Source organism: Sapajus apella, unplaced genomic scaffold, assembly GCF_009761245.1.
Source record: "Sapajus apella isolate SASKATOON/1434 unplaced genomic scaffold, GSC_monkey_1.0 scaffold151, whole genome shotgun sequence".
NCBI lineage: Eukaryota > Metazoa > Chordata > Mammalia > Primates > Cebidae > Sapajus > Sapajus apella.
This window is the reverse complement of record NW_022437091.1, coordinates 1415036-1435113: the sequence shown is the minus strand read 5'-3', so window position 1 is coordinate 1435113 and position 20078 is coordinate 1415036. Positions and strand designations below refer to the sequence as shown.

At 42.3% G+C, this 20078-nt stretch overlaps 2 protein-coding genes across 3 annotated transcripts in view; one reads left to right on the top strand and one right to left on the bottom strand.

Annotated features, from left to right (window-relative positions):
- Nucleotides 1-1322, bottom strand: part of RNF212B (ring finger protein 212B) — a 64053-nt gene extending 62731 nt beyond the window's left edge. For both annotated transcript variants that reach the window (XM_032265450.1, XM_032265451.1), the window contains exon 1: nt 98-1322. Coding sequence is in view for 1 of the 2 variants with exons in the window: in XM_032265451.1 (XP_032121342.1) it covers nt 98-111 (14 nt within the window). In the remaining variant the exon portion in view is untranslated. The remainder of the gene's footprint in view (nt 1-97) is intronic.
- A 7234-nt stretch (nt 1323-8556) lies between these two features.
- SLC7A8 (solute carrier family 7 member 8) overlaps nt 8557-20078 on the top strand; it is a 60362-nt gene continuing 48840 nt past the window's right edge. Inside the window, exon 1 of the mRNA XM_032265445.1 lies at nt 8557-9449. Coding sequence (XP_032121336.1) covers nt 9299-9449 — 151 coding nt within the window. The 5' untranslated portion in view covers nt 8557-9298. The remainder of the gene's footprint in view (nt 9450-20078) is intronic.

Below are 20078 nucleotides of genomic sequence, written 5' to 3'. Positions count from 1 at the left end.
TCGTAAGGAAGTTTTCAGACGTCAGTAGACAGCGGCAATTGAGGATGTGACCAAGTGACCATAGAAAAGAATGTGATCATAGAAAAGAATGTTGTACCTTTTCTCCCTCATGGCACAGTGAAAAAAACAAATGCCGTGAGGTCGATCAAGATTTAGAGTCCAATTAAAGCTCTGCCATTGTGTGTGTCCTCGGCAAGTCACGTAATCTTGAACCCGTTTCCTCCTTTGTAAAATGCAAAACAACACTGTTTACTTTGAAAGGTTGTTTGGAAGGTTAAATGAGATTAAACATGATGGAATGCCTTGCTCCATGAAGCGTCTGGCACATAGTGGTTGCTCAATACATGCTAGTCCCTTCATCCTTCCAGGCGCCATCAGAACAGGGCAAGGACCCATCTCTACTGAGTATTAGGAGGGTGGATGTGCTGTCGGGAAAGCACAGGTTTCATTTAAGGTGTGGAGGTCCCGGGAGTGTTGGAAGAAGATACTCAGCTCATGAGATTAGTGCATGAAATGGGGGAGAATTAGCACTAAATTGAATTACTGAATAGAAATGAGACTATAATGAAGGAAGAGCATTCCAAGACCATTGGTTCTAGAGCAGTGAGGGTAAATAATGGGAACAAAGTCGATTGAAGCCTTAGAGGTAGACAGAAGAGACATGGTGAAGATGGGCTTAATTTTATTATTATAAATCTTTCATGTTTTCTAAATCTTTAAGACTTTAAATTTACCTCAAAATACTACTTTAGCTGCATCTCATGGGTTTTTAAATGCAGTTATTTCTTTCTTTCTGCCTCTTTAGAGACAGAGTGTCGCTATGTTGCCCAAGCTGGTCTTGAACTCCTAGGATCAAGCAATCCTTCCACCTCAGCCTTCCAAATAACTGGGACTGACTGTAGACATGCACCACAGCGCCTGGCTCCTATATACATACTTTCATTGTCAATTAACTTCTAGTTATTTCATAATTTCCATTATTATTATTTAACTGAGTTATTTAGTTCATTTTCAAATTTACCAAAAGTCTTTACCTTCTTTTCTGTTTTAATTGTTCATTTCTAATTTAATTGCATTGTGACCCAAGAATCTGTGTGACGTATAATTTCACATCTTTGAAATTTATAGAGTTCCTCTGTGACCTAGTAAATCAGAATGTTTTAAAATATACCATGCCTACTTGGAAAGAATGTATAGTCTCTATTTTTTAATGCACGGTTCTTTAGAAATCTGTTAGATCAAGCTTGCTAATTTGTTGTTCAAATATTTTTATCTGTTAACTAATTTTTCTGGCCTGTTTTGACTTACCGGCATTTTTTTCTTGAGACTCTGTAGCCCAAGCTGGAGTGCAATGGCATGATCTTGGCTCACTGAAACTTCCACCTCCCAGGCTCAAGTGATTCTCATGCCTCAGCCTCCCACATAGCTGGGACTATAGGTGTGTGCCACCACGCCCAGCTAATTTTTTGTATTTTAGTAGAGGCAGGGTTTCACCATGTTGCCCAGGGTGGTCTCAAACTCCTGAGCTCAGGCAACCTGCCCACCTTGGCCTCCCAAAGTGCTGGGATTATAGGCATGAGCCACTGCGCCTGGCCGATTTATCAGCTTCTAATAGAGATACATTAAAATTTCTCCCAATGATTGCAAATTTTTCAAATTTGTTTTGCAAATCTATCAATTTTTTTATTCATATATTTCAAGCGATATTTTTAGGTACATAGAAGTTCAGCATAATCATATCTTCTTGAGTGTCCTTTTTATTATTTTATATTGGTTTCCTTTATACATATTGATGCTTTTTGCCTTAAATTCTAATGTGACTGATAATACCATTGCTGCCATTTTTTATTTAGTACTTGTCTGCTACTTATTTTTCTCTTTTGTTTTTAATTTTTAAATTATAGTACATGAGACCAGGCTTGGTGGCTCATGCCTGTAATCCCAGTACTTTGGGAGGCTGAGGGGAGTGGATTGCCTGCCGTCAGGAGTTCCAGACCAGCCTGGCTAACATGGTGAAACCCCGTATCTACTAAAATTACAAAAATTGGCCAGGCATGGTGGCAGGTGCCTTTAATTCCAGATACTTGGGAGGCTGAGGCAGGAGAATCACTTGAACGCAGGAGGCGAAGGTTTGCAGTAAGCCGAGATCGTGCCATTGCACTCCAGCCTGGGCAACAAAAATGAAACTCCATCTCAAACAAAACAAACAAAACAAAAATGATATTATATGATTTTAAAAGTCAAAAGGCTAGCTGTTTGCGACCTTGACAAGAATGGATTCCACCAGGTGATGGGAACAAAAGCTTTGAGGTAGTAAATTCAAGCACCAATGGAGATGAGGAAGTGGAGACGGGAGCAGGGAAGTTGGGTGGTAGCTGAAAGGAATGTAGCATCAAGGGAAGTTCTGTTCATTTTGTTACAGATTTTGAGATGAGATCTCACTCTGTTGCACAGGCTGGAGTGCAGTGGCATGAACATGGCTCACTGCAGCCCCAACCCCGTGGCTCCAGCAATCCTCCCATGTCAGCATGCTGAGTTGCTGGTACTACAGCCATGTACCACCATGCCCGGCTGATTTTTTTTTTTTTTTTTTTTTTTTTTTAGTAGAGACAAGATCTTGCTATGCTGTCCAGGCTGGTCTTAAATTCCTGGACTCAAGTGATCCTTCTGCCCTGGCCTCTCAAAGTGCTGCGATTACAGATGTGAGCCACCCAGTCCAGCCTGCTTATTTTTCAGTAGGAGTGATTACAGCACATTTATATGCTGATAGAAATAATCCAAAAGACAGTGAAAAACTGATGATGCAGGAGAGAAGGGAATAATTTCAAGAGCAAAGTCCCTGAGCAGGGAGATAGGACAGGGAAGGTAGTGCACACATAGGAACACAAAGAGCACATTCATTTCAACGGGAGGGAAGGCGGAGTATATGGGGAAAGCTACAGGTAGATTGACAGATATAGTAAATGGAGCATGGGGAAGTTCTCTTCTACTAATTCCCATTTTCTCCACAAAACAATAGTCAAAAATGTCAACTAGAAGTGAAGATTTGGGGTGTGGTATTGGTTTGAAGAGAGGAGCAGGTAAGTGGAAAGATCAGTTAACTACAAGATGGTGGTAGAATTGCTGGCAGTGTTAAGGGCCTGCTTGACATCTGTGTTCTATATAAAATAATCTTCAAAGTCAAAACCTTGATTGTCTTTTTCTTCTCTTTCTGTGGTCCAGCCCATGTACAGGCACCAAGGGCTACACCTTGCTACAATTAGTTGGTATATCAAGGAGTCAGTTGGTAATTATTTTATTTATTATGCATAATGTATGTCAACACTTACTTATACATTCATTCAATCAATCATATTTATTGAGTGCCAGGCACCATTTTAGGTACTAGGGTTACAGCAGTGAACAAAACAGGTCTTTGCCCTCAGGAAACTTGTATTCTACAACTTAAAAAACCCGAGGCCCAGCATGGTGGCTCACAACTGTCATCCCAGCACTTTGAGAGGCTGAGGCTGGAGGATCGCTTCAGGCTAAGACTTTGTGACCAGGCTGGACAACACAGTAAGACATCATCTCTACTAAAAATTTTTTAAAAATTAGCCAGGAATGGTGGTGTGCACCTGTAGTCCCAACTCCTTGGGAGGCTGAGGCAGGAGGATCACTTGAACCCAGAATTTCGAGGTTGCAGTGAGCTGTAGTCACACCACTGCACTCCAACCTGTGTGACAGACTGAGACCCGGTCTCAAAAAAAAAAAAAAAAAAGAGAGATATGAGCCCTCATTTTTGTTAAACATAATGAAAACCAGTTAGGAAATTGAAGTTTTTATATTTAAGTACTCAAAACCGGAGTCACTTAAATACTTAGAAGGAAGACTGTTAAGGCCCCATGACAGATTGGGCCCAGCAAAGGACTCAAGAAAATGCAGAGAGCTTGCTAATGTGGAGATCTTGCCCACCACAGGGAGTGCCTCTTTATTTCTTTCCCACTGGTGCTGGGCTGGCTCGATGGAATCCCACCAAGTGCAGCAGACAGAGGAATAATCTGCTGGAATTTTTGTCTCTGGTGTCAGAGCAAGGATTCATCATTATCTCCAGAAGAGCTGAATTAATTAACCATCATAACAAAGCAGGGTCTGCTGCATCCAAATTCTCAGGACTGCATAAACCCTAGACGACACAACTTCCTTTGAACTTATGAATATGCCCAAAAGGCAAACAGAGCATACACTAAAAAGGCTTAATAAATGATCGAGTCTCCTCATTTCATCCTTCTTTCTTCCTGACCTATTTTGGCCTTTTCTTTTTACATTATTTTTTTGTTCTTTTCTCATTAATTTTTATCTGCTTTTCATTTTCTAATGAAATAAAGGTTTCTAAAACTACTGGCTCAGGAAGCCCCCATCTAATTGACCATAGGCAGTCATCCCTGAGACACTGGGAAGAAAGTTAGCTTTATTTTAAAGCAGGGTTTCCTTCTGCTTCAGACTAAAGCTCATAGGTATGGGGCACATAGATATGAGAAGAAGAGTGGGGTGAGAGCATGAATTGTGAGTTGACTCCAGGGAGAGATTTGGGTCCTTCATTGGTAACCTCAGACTTCACAGCTCTGTTACAAAAAGCAAGAATAAAGTGCTGTCTATTGGATCCAGGGAAAAAATCAGGAATAGAGTGGATGAGCTTTGTGCTCTAATTCCTTTGCATTAACAGACATGTGTAACTTGTTTCAGAAAGGGAATATTAAGCCAGGTGTGGTGGCGCAAGTCTGTAACCCCAGCTACTTGGGAGGCCGCAGCGAGCTGTGGTCACACCACTGCACTCCAACCTGTGTGACAGCGAGACCTGGTTTAAAAAAAAAAAAGGGAGGATCACTTAAGCCCAGGAGTTCGAGGCTGCTGTGAGCTGTGATTGCACCACTAGACCCCAGACTGGGTGACAGAGAGAGACCCTGTCTCTAAAACAAGGTAGGGGGTGGGGTAAGGGAATATTAGAACATGACTGCATTGGGTTTGTGTGTGTGTGTTTAACGATTGCAAGCAGCATGTCCCCATGCCATAACCTTTTCTGTCCAGTAGGTGTCAGCCACGCACAGCCTTTCTCTTTAAATCCATGTTTGTAAGAAAACAGCCCTTTCATCTACAATTTTCCCTACTTAAAGGGATCAGTGTCTTCCTATCTGAAGCATGCAAAACAACTGAAACAGTGGCTCCAATATTGGAAACAGAATTGTACTAAGTACTTGGGATATGGCCATACTGAGGACTATGCAAAAGGGGTGACAAATGTTGGGGGTGCCCAGGTGAAGTCCTGTGGGTCTCACTGAGCAGGTAAGTGCTAGCATCAAGGTGAGTCTCTAAAAGGCACAGTTAAGATACCAACCAACCGTCAGGTGAAAGAAGTTGAGGCTTCGACCAGTAGCTATAGCATCCTGAAAAAGTGCTCAGGGTAAACCACTGATCTCCCATTTACCCTTGAATATACCGTCTTGTCTTTGACCTCAGATAAAACATTTCTTCGAGCCTCAGGTTTCTAATTTTTTAAATCTTTAAAATAACTGCCTCATCTGCCCAAGATACTTCCTCAGGAAAGTGCTATAATTGCAGGCATGAGCCATCATGCCCAGCCCCTTTCCTAGATATTATATTGCACCAGTAATAGACAGTAATAAGGAGGAAAAAATGAGAAAAAAAATAAGATACTGTTCAGAAAACCATTTGTGGACTGCAAAGCACTATTCAAATGTAGAGAGTAGAATAAAAATAAAAAGGCAAATGCAGAAGAGTTATGAAAAAAGAATACAATGCTCAAAATTTAATAAACATTAGTTTGTAATTTTTTACAGATTTTTGTCAACATGTTACACCAGGCTTTTTTCTGTCTCTCTTGCTCAATGTTAGTCACATGGAATTTTGTCACACTTAAGAGTTTCTGTCACAAAAAGGTTCCAACCTAAAGAGAGGCACTTAATATAAATAATGATCACTTTGAAGGTGGGGAGATTCCTTTCCTAGCTTTGTTTGTTTGTTTTGTTTTGGTTTGTTTATTTTTTTTAAGACAGGATCTCACCCTGCCACCCAGGCTGGAGTGCAATGGTGCGATCTTGGCTTACTGTAGACTCAACCTCCCAGGCTCACGTGATCCTCCCACTTCAGCCTCCTGAGTAGCTGGGACTACAGTAGCCACCACATCTGGCTAATTTTTGTTGTTTTTGTAGAGATGGCGTTTCACCATATTGCCCAAGCTGGTCTTGAACTCCTGAGCTCAAGCACTCCACCTGCCTTGGCCTCCCAAAGTGCTAGAATTACAGGCATAAGCCACCATGCCCAGCACTTTTCCTAGATATTATATTGCACCAGCAATAGATGGTAATAAGCCACTTATAAATTCCAAGTGCTAAAGAATAGAAATACTAATCTTAACAACTCTTCCTTTCCCATGTGTGCATCTAGTACTACTGTATTCCAAGAATGTATTTGATCCCATAACCCCCTTAGCTTCTTAGTTCATAATTTGAGAGGGCTAAAGCTTGCCATATTGCTGTCAGTTTGCACTGGTTTTGGCAAGAGACCTCAAATTCATCACATTCATATTTTATCCCACATTAAGTCTGCAACATTTAAATTAGAACTACCGAACATTACTGAAAGAACTCAGGTTTGAGAAGCAGAAACATTATTTGTTTTATACAGTGATGTTGAAATCTGAACAGAAGTCTTCAAATCTGAATGCTTCCAAATGAATCCATGAAATTTTCCCTCAGTGCTTTCTAAGGTTGTCAGGAAAGGCTAGAGGCAAATTCAACATTTTTTCATTTCCCATGACTCATTCCCTCCCATGGAGTTTTGTGCTATATATTCCCTGCCTTGTCTGTTTTCTTTTTCTTTCTTTTTTTTTTTAATCCTTTATACCCTACTCCTCCCACCCCCCCCCCTTTCTTTTTTTTTTTTTTTTTTTTTTTTTTTTTTTTTTTGCTGAGCCTTTCAATTTGCTGTATCTTGAACTAGCAAAAGGAGAAGGAGAGGAAGTTCCTCCTAACCTTTGAAACCTCTGAATACTTGCTGAGTGATCAAGGGGGCAGATGACTCCTGATTGGACTTTACCCCATTAAAAAGGCTTGTGTTATGACAGCTCAACCAACCTCATTTTAAGGAATTAAGTATTTATTTTCCTTAAAACCCAAAATCTTTTGGAACATTTTCCAGAAAGTCAGGCTAAATTTCTGTAGTTAGGGGTCAGCTTGGGGGAACTTTATTTTTTAGACCCACTTTAAAATTAAATAATTTTGCATAATATATTTAATAAGGCTAAAAATAACTTAATTTTAGACTTATAATGTTGTCCACTATATTGCTTCATGCTGTTTTTTCAAAATACTTTGCAATTATAAATAGACATCACTGCTCTCACCTTAAGGCAGCAGTTTCTGAGTGAAATTCTTCAGGTAAGTGGAGGTATAATTTCAATATGGTAATAAGCTAGTTATTCTAACATCAACAAGTCTGTTTTATGATCGCCAATGTACTGATAATTCCCCATATGTGATTTTCAAATAGTTCATAAGTGCAAAAATATTTGAAGTTGCAGGACCAGAGTTTGAGTAATTTTTTTCATGTTTCAGCCAGCTCTAAATAAGAGCTGTGAACAAGGCTACCTGGTGGTTTTATTTTTTTTTCTTTTCTTGTGTGCATGTGTTTTTTGTTCGTTTGTTTGTTTGTTTGGCCTTTTTGTTTTGTTTTGTTTTTGAAACACGGTCTTGCTCTGCCTCCCAGGCTGGAGTGCAGTGGCGCCATCATAGCTCATTGCAGCCTTGATTTCCTGGGCTTAAGCAATCCTCCAGCCTCAGCCTCCTGAGTAGCTGAGACTGCAGGCCTGTACCACTGCACCCAGCTAATTTTTAAATTTTGGTAGGGGGGTATCGCTCTGTTGCACAGGCAGGTCTCAAACCCCTGCACTCACGTGATCCTCCCCCCTCGGCCTCCCAAAGTGTTGGGATTACAGGTGTGAGCCACCGCGCCTGGCGATTTTGTTTCTTCTGTACTCTTCAGAGTTCACAGTTACACTAAAAGAGCCTTTTCCCCATTGTTAATTCCTTCCATTTCCCTCCCTCACCCGACGATTCTTCCTATGTTTAGGATACTCCAAGATGATGTCCCTTTAACGTTCTCTCCCGTATTCTCAAATGACCCAGTCTTAAATATTTTAACACATCGGCTAGTTTATTTCAGATGGCATTAAAAATATCTGCACAACTGTTCCCTTATTTATAAAGTTCACAGATGCTGTATGAGCTGTAACATTATACTAGCTAATGAGCTCTCCCGGAACAGTTGTCGTGGAAGGAGTTTACTTCCACTTGGTTACAAGGAGAAAGATGGAGAAAGCGAGAGACAGTTGCAAAAAGAAATAATTTAGTCCATTTTCTCAGCGGTGTTTGGGGGCTCTGTGCTAATATTTACATTGCAGAGGAGGGAGGAGACGGGATTGAGGATGGAGGGGAGCAGAGGAGGCGGGGGCGGAGCCTCCGCCGGCGAATAAAACCCCTCGCTAAAGAGAAGCACGTTAGTGTGTGGAGGAGCCACTCCGCCGAAACCCAGAGGGATGGGGCCGGCAGTGCAGTAGGACTGGATCGAAAAGAGGAAAACAAGGGCACGAAGACCAGCGAGAAAGAAGAGGACATCTGGCAAAGGCGGAAGCAGAAGACGGGGAAGGGAAAGGAAACCCAGAGCAGGTGGAAACCAGATCTAAAGCAACACTGTCAGGTCACAGCTTGTTTTTCTAGAAGAGAAAAAAGTACCTGAGGATTGCTCTTTTTTCCTACAGTTAAGGAAAACTACTTTTGTCTTCATCATAAAAGAAAAAACTAGGGGGAGGTAAAGGCAATCTCCTATTTTATTAGGGGGAGAACTGACGGGAAATCCAGGCTCTCTTTTTGAAGCGTCTGAAATAAGCCACTGCCTGGTGCACAGAGCAGAGCCATCCTGGTTTCTGAAGGCACATCCCTTTCAGCAGATTTCCAGCCCGAGTCGCTGGCACAGTTCTATTTTTATATTTAAATGTATGTCTCCCCTGGCCTTTTTTTTAAGCAACACTTTTCGTTTGTAAACACGAGTGACCAGAAAGTGTGAATACGGAGTAAGAATATTTTTCGTTTTCTCTTTTATCTGCTTACCTTGTTTAGAGGGTAAGTGTGGTCCCTATTTCGGAAAAGGACGTTTTAATTCAAAGCTCTATCCCAATTTATTTACACGCATACTCATTTAGAAAGGGAGGCAGCTTTTGGAGGTTGCAATCTTACTGAGAAGGATGGAAGAAGGAGCCAGGCACCGAAACAGCACCGAAAAGAAACACCCAGGTGGGGGCGAGTCGGACGCCAGCCCTGAGGCCGGTTCCGGAGGGGGCGGAGTAGCCCTGAAGAAAGAGATCGGATTGGTCAGTGCCTGTGGTATCATCGTAGGTGAGTTCCATTCCTTCCCACTGACCCCTCCTCTCCCTCTCTGATGGTGCTCCTGTGAGATCTTAACCCGTCGAAAGCATTATTTTTCTTCCCATTCCTTGGAAAAGGATTGTCAGTCACCTGAGCTGTAACCCATCTCCACTGGTCAAGTTTGAGAGGTATAGGAAACATGTCATGCATCTCTTCCTCCAAACCAGGCAAAGATTATGCCCAGTGTTCATGGAATGGAGCAAATCGTGGTCAGAAACCCGGCTTATGATTAGCATTGCCTGGGAACTCCTTAAAAATACAGGTCCTGGTCTCTACACTTGGGGGTTCTGGCTCAATAGGTTTAAGGTGGGACTAAGGGACCTGGACAAGTTTTTATGCAGCTATTCTTTCCAGGCTGAGTACAGGCTTTTAAGGCATATTTGGTAGCTATTTTGCTGTTTTATGTTAAATGAAACTATGGGATGGGTATTAAAAATAGCAACAGCAATGCCCTGCCTTTTTATTTGAGCTTTTTCCATCATATGCAGCACTTTTACTGTGTGAAGTAGCTATGACAGAGCTGTTATTCCCATTTCACAGATGGGGAAGTTATGAAAGAAAAGAGGGGACAGATTGTGCCTCTCGGTAAATGTGGAGTTTGCAGTAGGATGTGGAGTTGAGGAGGAATTGATGGGTAAAATGTGTGTCCCAGCTGGGAGGCAATGAAGGTGGGGAAACTGGTGGCCCCAAGAATGCCAGTGCAGGCCACTAAGACCCCCTGACTGCACTTGGCAGGACAGGGGCCCCAAACACAGCTTCGTCTCCAGGCAGCCCATCCTCTTTCCAGAGAAGTGTTGGAGATGGATGGCAGGCAATAGCTCACTATTCCTGCCCTCACTTCAGAGTGAGAATTTGTTCTGCTGTCTTTGGTAGAGGGCTTTACTTTCTTCCCAGAAAAGGGGGCGCAGGACCGTCAGGCGTAGAAATGCTTCTGTCATCTCTCCAGAGTTCCTTTGTGAAAGCTCATTGTGTCCTGGTGCCCCTGAACCAGTTTCTCTGGCTGACACCATGTTCCATGCAGTAGCTCAGAGATATTTTGGCATCTGAGCAACAGTGACACTGGAGAACACTCTTGAAATCAAATAAAATCAGTACAGTATTCAGATAATCCTCTTCACCTCTTCACCCGGAACTTCAGTGACCAACTCCCTTGAGTCTCTTTTCAAAATGGAATCCCATCCCCCCGCTCCCTCCCACCTACTGAAATCCTATTTTATGTGATTCTCTGACTCTGGGAAGTTTTCCAGACTATCTACAGTTATAAGAAAGATAGCGTTATAAGAAAAAGTAGAGTCATTATCTGAATCTCTCTACTTTTTCTCATGACATTTTTTTTTTTTGGCCTCTCGTTTACTTTATCTCGATTGCTCAAAAAAAAAATGAGAACAGCCAAGTATTCAGTATGTATAGCACAACCCAGCTTAAGGTCTATGAATAGCCCAGAGCCCAATACCTCTTTCACCAATTTGACTGACAGAATTAAGCATTTTCCTCCCTCTAGGAAGATTCTGACTTATACATAGATGTGCACACAAGCACAATTAAACCTCTTTCTTCCTGCCCCAGCCTGGCTCACCCTTCCCATTATAGGTTCAGGTATTCAAGGGTAGCGGGTATTTTCCTATATACTGATGTTTTTGTCTCTTCCTTTCACATCTTTTTCTAAGACTATGAAGAACTGGGAGTGTTCAGGTATAATAAGTACAATTTCTGTGGGTATATGTTACTACTGATTTGTCTACAACCTTATGGATGTTACTTCAATGTGGGAATAATCTCAAAGCTCCCCATGGTGGCATTACAGTAACAAGAATGACAACTCTGGTGTTCTGTGGTGAAAATTTGAGATTCCAAATATGTCATTTCAGAGAATTTGAGATATTTTTGCAAAGTGTGAGAATCTCATAGAGTCAATAGGCACTATTCTACCCCAACTCAAGCGAGGCACAAATTTCCCCTTTAAGATGACACGGAGGACAAAATCCTTTCTGCTTCCCCTCCTTCATGGCTGTTGAGTCACAGATGTGCTGAGGAACTGCCCTTTTCTCTTCTAGAGAAGTTTCTCAGTGGATGATTGTGATTCAAGTGTTTTCAAGACCAAATGCAAAAATAGAAATGGCATTTCTGTGTAGATTTCAGGGATCTGGTGTTCAATGTCAACACTACAGAAAAAAAGAGAACTAAAATGTAAAAAGAGAAAGGAAATTTTCTAAGTGAATCAGGTGATACGGTATGGAAAAGTAACATTTGTACCAAATCTCTTTTTTTTTTTTTTTTTTTTTTTTGAGGCAGGGTCTTGCTGTGTTGTTGCTGTGGCATGCTCACTGCATCACTGCAGCCTTGAACTCCTGGGCTCAAGCGATCCTTCTGCCTCAGCCTCCCCAGTAGCTGTGACCACAGGCATGCACCACTACACCTGGCTAATTTTAAATTTTTTGTTGTAGAAACAGGTTCTCACTATGTTGCCCAGGCTAGCTTCCAACTCCTGGGCTCAAGCAATCCTCTTGCCTTGGCCTCCCAAAGTGCTGTGATTACAAGCATGAGCCACCATGCCCAGCCCCCAAATCTTTTTTTTTTTTTTTCAATTTTTATCTTTTTTTCAGGGGCTATGGCAAAGGGACATTTGTCCCCTACATCTTTTTTTTTAATAAAGATGGGATTTCACCATGTTGGTCAGGCTGGTCTTGAACTCCCGACCTCAGGTGATCCACCCGCCTTGGCCCCCAAAGTGCTTGGATTATATGCGTGAGCCACCACGCCCAGCCCTTTTTTTTTCTTTTTTTCTGGAGTCTGACTGTGTTGCCCAGGCTGGAGGCTCACTGCAACCTCCACCTCCCAAGTAGCTGGGATTACAGGTGCCCACCACCACGCCCAGCTAATTTTTTCTTTTTGTATTTTTAATAGAGATGGGGTTTCACCATGTTGGCCAGGCTGGTCTCGAATTCCTGACCTCGTAATTCACCCCCCTTGGCCTCCCAAAGTGCTAGGATTACAGGTGTGAGCCACCACACCCGGCCTCATTTGCCCTAAATATCTCTCTCTCATACCGAACTGACTTAGAGGGATAATTTAAACTACATGTTTCACAAAATTTTATTCACAATCATTATGGGTGATTGAAAGTAGGGATAACAGAATGGTAGGTGTTATAGAAATATACAATGAACTAATAGAAGACCCATGCCAGAGAGATCCTTATAACCTGACTGGGAAGATGAGATGCATATGTACTAAACAGAGAACATTGAAAACTAATGACATGGGTTAGTTGTGTAAGAGCTGAAGAAGTGCAAAGTTAGGTGAATGGTGGGAAACAAGGAGAGAGAGGTTCTCACTAAGAAGGAGATTAAGAAGCATCTTGAAGGATTTGAGGAGAAGATGAAGTAGGGAAACTGATTCTGGAAGTTTTCTTAGGTAAAAGCATAATGACTAAACTGTTACTTCCTTGATCAAAGATTGTGTCCTTAAAAAAAAAGAATTGAACCAAGAGAAAAATTGAGCCAGGTGTGGTGGTGCCCACCTGTAGTCTCACATACTTACTCAATCAGTTGAGCCCAGGAGTTTGAGGCCAGCCTGGGTGACAGAACAAGACCTCATCTCCTTTTTTTTTTTTTCTTTTTTGAGATGGAGTCTTGCTCTGTCACCCAGGCTGGAGTGCAGTGGTGCAATCTCTGCTCACTGCAACCTCCACCTTCTGGGTTCAAGGGATTCTCCTGCCTCAGCTTCCTGAGTAGCTGGGACTACAGGCACATGCCCCATGCCTGGCTAATTTTTGCATTTTTAGTAGAGACAGGGTTTCACCATGTTGACCAAGATGGTCTCAATCTCTTAACCTCGTGATCTGCCCACCTCAGCTTCCCAAAGTGCTGGGATTACAGGCGTGATTTTTGAGACAAGATCTCACTGGATAACAAGCCAGGCTGGAGTACAGTGGTACAGTCATAGCTCACTGCAGCCTCAAAAGCAATTCTCCCACCTCAGCCTCCCAAGTAGCTGGGACTACAGGCACTCACCACCACACCTGGCTCATTTTTTAAATTACTGTTAATTTTTTGTAGAGACAGGGTCTCCCTGTGTTGCCCAGGCTGATCTTGAACTCCTGGACTCAAGCAATCCTCCTGCCTCGGCCTCCCAAAGTGTTGGGGTTACAGGTGTGAGCCACTGTGCCCAACATGACCTTGCCTCTTAAAAAAAAAGTGTCTTATACATTTCTGAATCTTTAGTGTTTAGCATAAGGAATAATTACTCAAATAAGTGTTGAATTTAACAGACTCTAGGACAAAAATCTGAATAAGAAACATTTATCTGCAGGGCTACTGGGAACCTGGCTTAAAAATCTTTAAGCTAGAAATAATTTTATCAACCTGGACAATTAGGTTGGCCCATTTTAATCTTTTAACATCACACATGCCCTAACCTAGACAGGTTTTTGCTCTCCCTGTACTTGGCTAAGGAAACCTGTTGGCAGCATATTAACGTAGATTGCACCATGAGTGTGGAGTCCTCCCAAAGTTGAAAGAGGGTGTGAAGGAAAACACAGAAGTTAATTTATTAATGATACCAAACTACTGCCTTTTTGTTTTTGTTTTTGTTTTTGTTTTGAGACAGAGTCTCATTCTGTCACCCAGGCTGGAGTGCAATTGGCATGATCTCAGCTCACTGCAACCTCCGCCTCCCCGGTTCAAGCAATTCTTCTGCCTCAGTCTCCCAAGTACCTGGGATTACAGGCACCTGCTACTATGCCTGGCTACAAAGCTACTGCTAATAGCTGGGTTTATTAAACACTTAGTGTATGCCGGGCACTCATCCAATTACCTAACATACCTGAACTTATTTGTCACTCACAATAACTTATTTGGTAGGCACTTTATTATCTCTTCCTCCAGATAAGGAAATAGAGGCTCAAAGAGGAAAGCAACTTTGCTGAAGGTCACACAACTGAAAAGTACTGGAGCTGGGATTCAAACCCAGAGCTTGTCTGAATCCTGAATCAAGCTCATAAGCATTATTCTCCACTATTTGTATCTCCTTAAAGGAGTGTTTTCTTTTAGAATCTGGACAGAGGTCCTTATTCATTTTTATAGATGAATGAATATTCATTTTATAGCAATTAATGTTGTGTTCCCAGTGAGGAAGGTTCCCAGTGTAGTGGGGAGCTGGGCGGTCAGCTGGAAGAAGAAGAAAGTAATATTGCCAGTACAATTACAGGAAGACTTGGGGTGAGCCTGAGGGGCATCTGGCCAGCACAGACCATGCTCGCATTCATTCCTGCACATGCACACCTTTCCTTTATGGACCGGCGTTCTTTCCAGCCACATTAGAACCATCACAGAGTTCCTGGCCATTTAAGTACTTTATACCAGTCACATATATAGGTATGTAACAAGAATCTATGTCTTGAAGGCAATAAAAGGAAAACCTTAAAAAAATTAAATTTAACAGAGTTTAATTGAGCCAAGAGCAATTCGTGAATCAGGCACCCTCCTGAGCCAGAACAGGTTCAGAGTTTTCTGGGGCAACTTCATGGTTGAAGAAGATTTATGGGCAGAAAAAGGCAAGTGACATACAGGAAATGGAAGTAAGGTACAGAAACAGCTGGATTGGTTACAGCTCTACGTTCGCCTTATTTCAATGTGGTTTGGACAGTTGGCTGCCTTTGATTGGCTGAAACTCAGTGAATGGTACAAAAGTAGGTTACAGTCTATTTACACATCCAATTAGTTACATTTCACCACATATGGAGAAACTTTTAAGTGGAATTTAAAATATGTAAGTAGGCAGCTTTAAGCTAAACCTAATATAACAAAGGTGAAGCTAGTTGAAGAACTGCAATAATAAAATTAAAAAGTATATAATGTCAGATAATTTTGTTTTCAGCACAATTTATGTTTATGAGGGATCTTGGTATATTTGCTACAGAACAATACTGGAGAGCTGGGCACAGTGGTTCACAGCTGTAATCCCAGCACTTTGGGAGGCTGAGGCAGGTGGATCACCTGAGGTCAGGAGTTTGAGACCAGCCTAACCAACATGGAGAAACCCTGTCTCTACTAAAAATACAAAATTAGTTGGGCATGGTGGCACATGCCTGTAATCCCAGCTATTCAGGAGGCTGAGGGAGGAGAATCGCTCGAACTCGGGAGGTGGAGGTTTCGGTGAGCCAAGATCTCACCATTGCACTCCAGCCTGGGAAACAAGACCAAAATTCCGTCTCAAAAAAAAAAAAAAAAGAACAATACTGGATACAGGTCTAGCTACTAGACCACTATCTCTCAACTAATGTCATTTTTTAAAATAGTATTTATTGAGCTCTTACTAAATGCCAATTTTTTTTTTTGAGACAGAGTCTCACTCTTGTCTCCCAAGCTGGAGTGCGGTGGTGCAATCTCGGTTGACTGTTGCAACCGCCCCCTCACCAGGTTCAAGAGATTATTCTGCCTCAGCCTCCTGAGTAGCTGGGATTACAGGTGTGAGCCACTATGCCTGGCTCATTTTTGTATTTTTAGCAAAGATGGGGTTTCACCATTTTGGCCAGGGTGGTCTTCAAACTCCTGACCTCAGGCGATCCGCCCGCCTCGGCCTTCCAAAGTTCTGGGATCATAGGCGTGACCCACTGCACCTGGCATAAATGCCAATTCTTGAGCTATAAGCTCTTTGCATATATTATTTTATTCAATCCTCACAAAAATATTAAGAAAGTACTTATTGTGATTATCTGTGTGTTAAAAATGGGGAAATTAGGCCAGGTGTGGTGCCTCAAACCTGTAATCCCAGCACTTTGGGAGGCTAAGTTGGTTGGATCAACAGAGGTCAGGAATTTGAGACCAGCCTGAACAACATGGAGAAGCCTCATCTCTACTAAAAACACAAAATTAGCCAGGTGTGGTGGTACATGCTTGTAATCCCAGCTATTTGGGAGGCTGAAGCAGGAGAATTGCTTGAACCTGGGAAGGTGAAGTGATCTTGGTTGCAGTGAGCCAAGATCACACCATTGTACTCCAGCCTGGACAACAAGAGCGAAACTCCGTCTCAAAAAAAAAATTGGGAAATTGAGTCACAGAGCTGATAGCTAATTTTTCTAGGATTACACCACTGATAACTGAGATGATTCCATAGCCAAAACCCTTAATCATTACCCATTTCTAATTGGTAACCAAGGGAGGAGGAGGCTGATGTATATTGCATGGTGGGGCAGTTGGCCTGAGATTGGAGTTCAGAAAGACCATGGATGTCTGATACTGAAAAAATTGGGGGGGAAATTTTAAAGGGTTTCTGTCAACAGAGAAGTGTGGCTGTGAGTATAACTGCACTGAAATGGCACTGGGCAGTCTTGGAAATATTTCAAGTATAAAAGATCTCACACCCATGTGGTCTCTACCACTTTAGAGGATTTTGTATTTTAGTCTCTAATATGATGTATTAGCTCTAATCCCAAAAATGTCTACTGGATGTTGACCAGAGGGAAGAAGTGTGAAAACTGCTTCTTGAGTTTGTACTTCAGTTACAAAATACACATACTCACACACAAACCATGGAAGGATTAGGATTTGGTTCATTCAGGATGAAAATGTGATTAAAACTCTCATTGTTCTCAAAGAAAACTCTGGGAAAGAAGCCAGCTAGGAGGTATTTCAAAACAAACACATCTTGGTGAGTAGAGAAAAGCTATATACCCATCAATGTAACAATAATAAGTAGCTACCATTTACTGAACACTTACTATGCACCAGATATATAGTGCCTGATCAGTACTTTATGAGCGTTCTCATCTAACCCCACAACATAACTACTGTTATAGAAGTGAAAGGTTCAAGTAGGTAAATAACTGGGTGATGGTAGAGCCTAGATTACCACCAAGGTCACTGAACTCCTAAGCAACGGGGCTTAACGAAAATGTTCCACAGTGTGGAGTGCAAGGTGGCTGGGACCAGGAATCCTGTTGGATGCTTCCTGCCTCCAGGAACCAGAGAGCTCAAGGAGTAATTTGGTTGAATCTGCTACTGTCAGGGCGATAATACATTCCCTCAAAGAGCAGAGTTACACAGAATGACTGACTAGCAGGAGATGCTTAGAGTCAGGGAAAGAAAGTAGGAACCTGGCAGGTAAAAACTGTGCCCAAGAGACACCCAGACAGCCATTTTAAACAACAACAATTGGCAGGGTGCCGTGGCTCACGCTTGTAATCCCAGCACTTTGGGAGGCTGAGGCGGGCGGATCACAAGGTCGAGAGATCGAGACCATCCTGGCCAACATGGAGAAATCTCATTTCTACTAAAAATTCAAAAATTAGCCAGGTGTGGTGGCAGGTGCCTACAGTCCCAGCTACATGGGAGGCTGAGACACAAGAATCGCTTGAACCCAAGAGGCAGCGGTTGCAGTAAGCCAAGTTGCACCACTGCTCACTCCAGGACTCTGTCTCAAAACAACAACGACAAAAACAAAAACTACTGTACCCAAATGAAATAACCTTCTTGGAGAGGCCAGCACCATATATACACTTTTCTGGGTTAAATCAGCTTATTGAAGTTGGGTAGAGTTGTGGGGCATCTTGGCTGGGGCTTCTCAAGTTGCCAGGCTACAGAGGTTTTCTGTCTTTTCTGATGGGTAATACCTCAGGAATTTCTGTTGTTTTGTTGTTATTGCGGGAGACATAGATGGATCTAGAAAAGCAGGTACATGCAAATGATCCCAGGAGTATATCCCGAACTACAGAAAACAAGAACCATTCAGGAACCCTGGGGGCTAGAAACTGTTCCTTTCCAGTGTTTAACTCCCTGCTGAGCATACAGAGCATGGAGGACCAAGCCTTTTTTCCTTCCCAGAACACGTCCACAGAGCAGGCCCCTGGGTCCCTTCTCCCTGGAGATCTGGAAATGGCAAACTGCAGGCTACTCTCTGCGGCAGGAGTGGGAGCAGCTGGACATAGGATTCAGAATTATTCCATATTTTAACAAACACTCACTGAGCACATTATATTCTAGGCCTTGTACTGAGCACTGGTGAATTTTATTTCTAGGAAGAAAAATAATCCCTCGAGTCTATTTTAAACTGTTTTATTTATAGAATGAGTGAAGTTTGAGCTGAAAAGATTTATCGATCACATCTCATCCCTCATCTTTGTCACAGTCACATGTCTTCCCATTGGTTTGCTCCCTGCTTTAAATATCTTCAGCGTCAGCAGCAGTGATGTCACTTCTGGGGAGAAGGTTTCACAATGTCTGAAGATGGACCAGGCAACCTCACACTGCACATTGCAAAGGCAGATTACTCAGAAGGAGTACCACTGCTGCAGAATTATTAGTTTTCTCATCTGTCTCCATATTTTAAAGGTGCTTGTTTATACATTTGGAAATGCACGAACATTTCAGCTGCTTCTTAAGAATATAATTCTGCAGAAGGTGTTTAGTAAGCAGCTGATAATGGCAGGTCAGGTTGACTCAAGGAGATATTTGGACCCTGATACTGAAAGCAGAAATCTTAATGTGAATTTTTCCATGATTTGCATCAGCATGTCATAGAATGGGAGGAACCACTGATTAGAAAAATGTGGACTTTAGAGATAGTATTAAGTTTGCTAACTGCTTCCCTATTTACAATCTTTGTAATCTTGAGCAAGTTAATTATCAGTCAACTTAGCTGAGCAATGGAAATTCTTGTAGGAAACAAAGCTAGCCAGATGCCGTGGCACATACCTATAATTCCAGCACTTTGGGAGGCTGAGGTGGCGGGATTGCTTGGATCCAGGAGTTCAAGACCAGCCTGGGCAACACAGTGGGTCCCTGTCTCTACAAAATATTTAAAAATCAGCTGGGTGGGGTAGCACACGCGTGCGGTCTCAGCACTAGGGAGGCTGAGGTGGGAGGATTGCTTAAGCTTGGGAGGCAGAGGTTGCAATGAGCTGTGATCATGCCACTGCACTCCAGCCTGGGTGACAGAGTGAGACCCTGTCACACACAAAAAAAGTAAAAGTTTAAAAAATAAAACAAAGCCCTTGCACTCCTTTAACTCAAAGAGAGAAAGAAATTAATATTTATTGGAAGATACCACAGTGTATCAGTATGTTGTAGAATGGGAGGAACCACTAATGGTTAGTGGTTCCCACTCCCAGTGCACATACTCAATAATTCTGGTCCTGAAACTTGAATTGGACTGATCCAGTAAGAAGACTGACCATTTCAGCCCAAGTGTGATCTGCTTGGCAACCAGCCAGTTGCTTTTCCTTTTCTCTTTGCTGAGCTGAGTCTACTCACTCATCAGCATCAGTCTGACACTTCCCTCCCAGGAAGACTTTTCTGAACAGCCCATGCCAGTAATTTTTTTTTCACCCATTAAAATCTTGTCATATATTGCAATAGCCCTCATGCAGCTTCTGCTCTGCATGGTATCAGCTCTGTGTCTGTGCACATGTATCTTCCTTTCCACACAGTTCCTTGAAACCAGGAACTGTGTCTCACTTTCACATCGTATAACTGTTCCCAGCACTAGTACATGTTGAGTACTGAATAATAGCAATCAGTCAGAAACAAACCCTCATTCAAGATTGCCTCACAACGATGTGAATATACTTAACACTGCTAAACTATAGACTTTAAAAATTGT